General features: G+C 38.7%; 3 protein-coding genes across 3 annotated transcripts in view; 1 reads left to right on the plus strand and 2 right to left on the minus strand.

The window, feature by feature from the left end:
* LOC132861694 (cytohesin-2-like) overlaps positions 1–5,836 on the minus strand; it is an 8,201-nt gene extending 2,365 nt beyond the window's left edge. Inside the window, exons 1-11 of the mRNA XM_060893248.1 lie at positions 5,710–5,836; positions 5,014–5,074; positions 4,102–4,184; positions 3,930–3,994; positions 2,827–2,893; positions 1,977–2,095; positions 1,717–1,797; positions 1,366–1,478; positions 619–767; positions 418–529; positions 2–78 (exon numbers count right to left, since the gene is read on the minus strand). Of these exons, the coding sequence (XP_060749231.1) occupies positions 2–78; positions 418–529; positions 619–767; positions 1,366–1,478; positions 1,717–1,797; positions 1,977–2,095; positions 2,827–2,893; positions 3,930–3,994; positions 4,102–4,184; positions 5,014–5,074; positions 5,710–5,715 (933 nt within the window). The 5' untranslated portion in view covers positions 5,716–5,836. The remainder of the gene's footprint in view (position 1; positions 79–417; positions 530–618; positions 768–1,365; positions 1,479–1,716; positions 1,798–1,976; positions 2,096–2,826; positions 2,894–3,929; positions 3,995–4,101; positions 4,185–5,013; positions 5,075–5,709) is intronic.
* The window catches only part of sgsm3 (small G protein signaling modulator 3), a 234,304-nt gene that overhangs the window by 126,669 nt on the left and 100,135 nt on the right, over positions 1–7,500 (minus strand). The gene's annotated exons all lie outside the window — the stretch shown is intronic.
* rac2 (Rac family small GTPase 2) overlaps positions 7,092–7,500 on the plus strand; it is an 11,296-nt gene continuing 10,887 nt past the window's right edge. The window contains exon 1 of the mRNA XM_060893249.1: positions 7,092–7,249. Within this exon, the coding sequence (XP_060749232.1) occupies positions 7,215–7,249 (35 nt within the window). The 5' untranslated portion in view covers positions 7,092–7,214. The remainder of the gene's footprint in view (positions 7,250–7,500) is intronic.

Genomic DNA, 7,500 nt, shown 5'->3' on the forward strand with positions numbered 1-7,500 from the left:
CAGTGGTGTACTGAAAGTAATACAGGCAGCTGTCTGTCAGAATAAACCACCTTCTCTTCCAGGTCTTCACTCTGCCCCCTAGAGGACGGGAGAGTTAGTGTGTGACAGTAAATATTAGACCTCTGTTATATGTAATCCTCTGGTGTGAATTTAATAAATAAATAAATAAATAAATAAATAAATAAATAAATAAATAAATGAAAGAAGTTCAAACACAAATATCTTCTTACAAGATTGTACAAAAATAAAAAGTATAAAATAAAAGCTAATCCCAACATCAGTGATTCCTAAATCTAAAACTAGGTTAAATAAAAAGTCTTTATTTAAAAAGAGCGTGTGTGTGTGTGTGTGTGTGTGTGTGTGTGTGTGTGTGTGTGTGTGAATAAAGGACAGAGAAGCTGTAGACATGTCTCTCACCCTCTTTAAGCAGCCATCCCTCTCGGTCAGGATTAAAGAAGGTGTGTGTGAGATCGTTCCCGTCGTCCTCTGGGATCTTAAACGGTTCGCTCCTGATGCTCTCGTACAGTTTCTACAAAATAAACAGAAGACACAGAGGATTAAAAACAGACACAGGTTCCTTCTGGTTCTCTGGTTAGGGAACTCTTAACTGTTCCTCACCGTCAGAAGGTCACTGGGAAGATCTCCTCCATGATTAATTCCTCGGTTCATGCTGATGAAGCGCTCTAGAGTTGTTTTCTCCTTGACGTTGGGGTTGTGCAGGCTGGTGTTCAGCATGATGATGGCGAAGGACAGAATATAACACGAGTCTGTGACCAGAAGACACACAAACACAAGGGTTCAACATCCATCTCTACACAACATTCAGTACATACTTCAGTTCAGTTGTGTAGAACGTGTTTGTGTTAACTGTGTGTGAAAATGTGCTACATGGAAGAAGATCCTCAGCTGGTGAGAGTTAAAGATCTTAATGATCTTACTGTAGATCCTCCTGCTTTATTTACAAAAAGAGAAAGATGTTCAGGATTTATTCTGTGTCCTGCTGTGGAGCTCTGATGAAGGTTCTACACTGTAGGGTTCTACAAGGTGATCGATACACAGCTTTATTTGCTTGCTTTTTTTTTTTACACATAAATGTTGGTGAGCTCTGAGATGTTAAGCTTCTGTGCTCATGACCAGAAGGGTGTCTGAGAATTGAACCTCAGCTCTTCAGCTTTCTGTACAAACCTTTTAATACAGAGTTTTGATTCTTCTGATCAATGAAAATTATATTTATGAATAAACCATGTGACATTTTGAAAGAAACACCCCTGACTCCGCCCCCTGACTGTAATCTGTGCAACACTGAGTGCTGGTGAGGTGTTTTTTTTCTGGTGAGGTTCCAAGTTCCTGATGATGTTCTTGTACCTGTGGACTGAAAGACCCCGGTGTTGCAGATGCAGTATCTCTGAGCGAATGCCTCCATCATGCGATCAATCTTCTGAGCCTCACCTGGGAGACGGAAACTCCACAAAAACTGCCTGCAAAAACAAACACCAGAAAAAATGTTCCTGAACTACGAAAGTGCCATCTGAACTTCCTGAAGGACTCAAATCCAGGAAAAGCTACAAAGACATCCTTTTAAACACAATAACTGTGTTTCAGTCGTGTCTACCTGCTTCATCATATAAGACGGAAGTGAATCTGAACACAGGTGAATGTGACCTTGTGACGTGATCACAGTCTGTCAGATCCAGTTTGAAAAAGATCTTCACGTACCTCAAAGCCTGCACCAGGTTCAGGTCTGAGAACTCGTGAAGATCTACAAAGGCTTTCAGGATCTGCAGGTAGAACTCCTCCCTGAAATCAGTCACAATCAGAAGATTACAAAATCATTCAAACCAAATCAAGCTTTAACGTGTTCTTGTAGAGAACTGAGGAGGATCTGAGTGAGTTCCTCAGAAAGAACACAAAGAATAGTGACAGAATAACAGAAGAATAACAGAAGAAGGTGAAGAGAGAGGGATGTAAAATCCTGCCTTTCTCCGAGGAAGATTCCGATGGCTGTTTTGTTGAGTCCGTCCTCTTTATACAGAAACTCAGCCACTGCTTCTGGAGTTTCGTCCAACAGGTCATTATCTAACAAGTACTGAATCCCCTACAACACACACACACACACACACACACACACACACACACACACACACACACACACACACACACATTAACATACAAAAGTGGTTATAAGCTCTAAGCATCATAATAAATGTATTTGGCTTCATAAGAAATAAAATGTTAAGCCACTTTTATACCCTTTCACAGGATCTGTTACAGACAGAATAACACTATGTCAAAGGGTTATAACATCTCATAACACCAATGTCATGTCTATGTCACTCCTGTGTTACTGATATTAATAAATAAATATCTTTAAACAGAAGGTGAAATATAAAAACATTTAATGTAATCTAATGTAATGTAATGTAATGTAATGTAATCTAATCTAATCTAATCTAATCTAATGTAATAAACTTGTAGTATGTTTTAATCCTGATTGAGGCTGTAATGAATGATATTTTTTCTGCTCATTTGTTCCACTTGGTGTTAAACAGCTCTGATCTCAGCAGAACTTTGTCTTTGAGCTTCAGTGAGTTTCTGGTCCATCACTGGTGAGATCTGCTGTAGGCGTCACTTCACATCACTGCATCTGTTCTTCTCTTTCACAGGATGTGGTTCTTTTCTCTCCTTCAAGCTTTCTTTTTTACCTCTGTCCTATATCTGGTCTTTAACCTCATCTCTATCCTGTGTTGAACTTCAATCTTTATTCTTCTGCCTTAAATCATTCCTTTTGATTTGCTCAAAATAAATAAATAAATAAACAGCGCTCACCTTCATGGGGTCCATGTTGAACTTCTTCTTGCCACAGAGGAACATTCTGCTCATGATGATGTTCTTACTGATGGGGAAAAGATCAAAGCGGCAGAGATAAAGACACAAAATGATCATCACTTTATTCTTTTTGACTTCTGATGACATCATTGATTTATACATTAAGCAGTGTTTTGGACATCTGCACATTTTACAGGTTCCGCTTCTCATTAATGCTCTAGTGTGCTGATAAAACAGGAAACACTCACCCACACACACACACTCACCCACACACACACACACACACACACACACAGAGCAGTGGTCTGTGTCACTGTGTGGTGTTTCCTGGTAATGGAGCACTTTTGGTCATGACCGTCACTGTTACACTGAAAATGTAACGCTTCATTTTTTCCGGTTCCTCAGTTCTCTTCTCGGTTCTGTGATGTGGTACGCTGAGAATAACACACCCTGACTGATGTGAGAGGACTGAATAATAAATGTATACTAAAGTTAACTCTAACATTTCCTTCCTGATTTCTAACATTTTTTTTTCAGTTTTGCTCAAGAACATTTCAGCTGGAACCTTGACATTCCAGCATGAGATCAAACCCAACTGATGTGTTCACGGGTTCTGTGAGGGTTCACTGGATCATCATAGCTCTTCACTTCCATAAAGAGTTCTCAGAGAAGTTCTGCACACTAAAGGTCTCAGCGAGTACACTCTAAGAAAACAAGGGTTCTTTTAAGAGATCGCTGGATTATTAAGGGTTCTTAGTCCCCAATTAAGATGACAGTTGGAACTCTTTCTAACACTGCTTTAGGTTCTAAATAGAATGTTCTAGATTCCCACTGAGGCAGAGCTGAAAACTGTACAGAACCACTGTTAGTGCTGGACAGAGAACACAGTGAACATGAATCAGAGCAACTCAGAACCTTTAGCTACCCAAAGATGTTCTACTATGTTGCAGGTTATTATATAGAATATATAATCAAAAGAACCTCTGAAGAACCCTTTTTTCTTAAAGGGTGTGAGAAATGATGACTGATGGTATAATTATCTAAAAAGCTTGTCTGATGAAACACGTGTGATTTCGTGCTGGTGAACCCAAACTGTGACTCACTTCTCCTCATTGGACTCCATGGTGTGGATTTCACTCATAACGTTCTCAATCTCCAGCCGGAGCTTCTGTGAGAGACAGTATGGAAATGTGATTAGTCAAGAGTACAGGTAGTGTGTGTGTGTGTGTGTGTGTGTATGTGTGTGTGTGTGTGTGTGTGTGTGATGAGAACTACCTGAATATCATCGAGGATGTTGTTCTTCTGCATTGTGATGGTTTCCACCGGCTTCTTCTCCGTCTGACTGAAAGCTGATGGAGCTACAAAGAAAGAAAATATCTCACTCTTCACTCCACATCTTCATACTTCACTTTAAACATCAATAAACACATGAAACGTCTGAGGTTCTGAGTAGAACCAACAGTCAAGGCCATTTAAAATTCTCCAGGTGTTCAGTAAACTGGTCAATGTGTTAGAAGTCAGAGCTTCACATCAGGGTTTCTGTGAGGAAGGTTGCTGGTTGCTGCAGCTGCTTCGGTGGAGTTTCTCCACAATCAGATCATTAACATCACCTCCCTGAGTAACATCTAAACCACTGTCTCCAAACTCACTCTACTCTAAACACTGACAAAACTCAGGGATAAAAAAATACGGCCTGAAGAAGAAAGAAGGGAGTGAAGATGTTTATCAGGAGTCTGTAGAGGAAATGAGCTCACGGGGTGAAGAAGGATCTGAGGTTCAGAAATCATTCCCTCCTCCTGGTAGGTCACGGCTCTGATCATGTTATGGATCATTAGAGACTAGTTAAAATGGCAGCATTTTATCGGTGTCAAAAGTTTGTGCCCCCTATGTAAATGTGATATAAATAATCTTGAGGAACTCGCTCCTGCACGCTCTACATTAATAACGAAGCTGTAACTTTTCACATCCTCTGAGTGTGTTTCAGATCCACACAGATTTCATTTTCAACCCTCTAAAGTCTCAAAAAAATCTTCTTATGAACTTCATTTAAAAAATCTTTAAAATAATCCCACATGCATGTGTGTGTTCTGTCTGTGTGCTGCTTCACAGCTCACTCCATAATTACTGTTAATAATAAAATGAAATAAAGGCTCATGTACAGTAATGTGCAGTGTTGTGACTCTGTACCTTTACCCCACAGGAAACTGTCCTTTCTCATCGAGTCCATGCTGCTTGTGTAAGATGGAGACTGCAGAGAAACAAAGACCTTCATATATTCATTACAGACCTTTACTCTGTGTGTGTGTGTGTATACAAACAAACCTATTGTTTTTCTCCTGGAGATTACTTTAGATTTCACAATAATGCTGTTGATTATTTCATTGTTCATCAGATCTGTTTATTTAATTATGAATCTTTAAATGAAAAGTGAATAAAATTGTACTGATTTTATATTAACACTTTTAATACACTAACACTTTACATTAACACTTTTAACATTAACATACCTGTATAATAATTGCAGATTTATACACGTGTGTGTGTGTGTGTCTGTGTGTGTGTCATTGTCTATATGAAGTAAGATATAAATTTGTTATCATTCATATAGAGAAAATTAATCTTCTACTAATTTCTCTTTCTCTCTCTCTCTCTCTCTCTCTCACACACACACACACACACACACACACACACACACAGACACACACAATAAAACATTTTAAATAGTGAACATATTCCTTCAACTGCTTTAAATAAAATGTTTGTGTGTAACAGAAAATATACTGTGATGCAATAAAAATTTCAGACATGTTCTGACAATAAAGAATCATATCGTCATAAAACAAAATCAATTCACTGACACGCAAAATACAATTTATTCCTTACCTTCATTTGTGTAATTCAGTGTAAAATCCTCCAAACACCTTTCAGCTCATTTCACTGCACATAACAGAGGATGAGTGAAGAACAATTGCTCTCTCTCTCTCTCTCTCTCTCTCTCTATCTCTCTCTCTGTCCCTCTATCTCTTGTGTATCTGAATGTCGTGTGTGTATAAATGTTACTCTCTAGTGGCCTGAACTGGAACTGCAATGCACCTGAGCACGTCACGTGACCACGCCCACACATCCGGTCACAGGAACTGTGATAGAAAGCTGCAGTCTGCGTTCATTCTACTGCACTGAAGTGTTTCTGTCTTTAACTGTCATTTATTAGGGATGTTTGTTTGTTTGTTTGTTTGTTTGTTTGTTTGTTTGTTTAGAGCTCAGTTTTCCACTTTTCCCAATTTAATACTGTTTTGTCTTGATTACTTTATTACTGTTTTATTTGCACTTTGAGCCGAAAGTTAGTGTGTAAAAGGTGGAAATAAAAGAAGTGTATTTATTAAAATGTGTTTATTCATCTGTTGATTCATTAATGAGTAAATCACACACACAAACACACACAAACACACACACAAACATTCACACACAAACACACACACTCACAAAAACATTCACACACACAAACATTCACACACACACACACACACACACAAACATTCACACACAAAAATTCGCACTCACACACAAACACACACACAAACATTCACACACACACACTCACAAAAACATTCACACACACACAATCACACACAAACACACAGACAAACACACACACACAAACATTCACACTCAGACATTCACACAAACACACACACAAACACACACAGACATTCACACACATATACACACACAAACATACAAAGACACAAACAAACACACAAACATTCACACACACAAAGATACATTCAAATACACACAAAGACACACACACACATACACAAACACACATACACACACAAACAAACACAAACACACAAAAATATACATTTGCATACACACAAAGACACACAAGCACACACACACTCAAATACACACAAAGACACACACACCATCATATAAAGCACTAATCATCTGTTATTGCTGTTTTATTGCAGATCAGATGAACATCAGGAAAAAAAAAGTTATTAGTAAAGTAGATAAAGAGACGGATTTAATGTATTAAAGTATTTTATGGGATTAATACAAGAGCACGTGATTGTTGTGATTGTTGTGATTGTTGTGATTGTTGTGATTGTTGTGATTATTGTGATTATTGTGATTCTGCTGTTCTCAGATCAGTTCAGAAGCTATTTGCAGAAGTGTGTTCACACACGCGCACGCGCAAGACCGGGCACGCTCACAACCTCATAGAGAGGAGGGGAAACACTGACAACTCTATACACACACACACACACACACACACACACACACACACACACACACACACACACACACACAGGCTTCCTGTATCATACCTTCACTGTGCAGTTTTCATCCCCGCGGCTCCTCAGTCTCAGAGTAGAGAGAAAATGCAGGCGATAAAGTGTGTGGTGGTCGGAGACGGGTGAGTTAACTTCTGTTATTATAGTCTGGGTGTTTGTTTGTTTTTAGTCGTGACAGTTTTTAATTCATTTATTTATTTAAACCTGGTTCCTCTTTAATCGACTGAAGCACAAACTGACATGTGCCTCACACTCCACACCCTTTTGGCTTTAAACCTCTTCTTAAATATCAAATATGTAAGTGTGTGAGTTTGTCACCTAGAAACTGGTTTAGGTTAAAAAAAATAAAACACAACTACAGTGTAGATCTGGA

This window comes from Tachysurus vachellii, chromosome 18 (genome assembly GCF_030014155.1).
Source record: "Tachysurus vachellii isolate PV-2020 chromosome 18, HZAU_Pvac_v1, whole genome shotgun sequence".
Taxonomy (NCBI): Eukaryota; Metazoa; Chordata; class Actinopteri; order Siluriformes; family Bagridae; genus Tachysurus; species Tachysurus vachellii.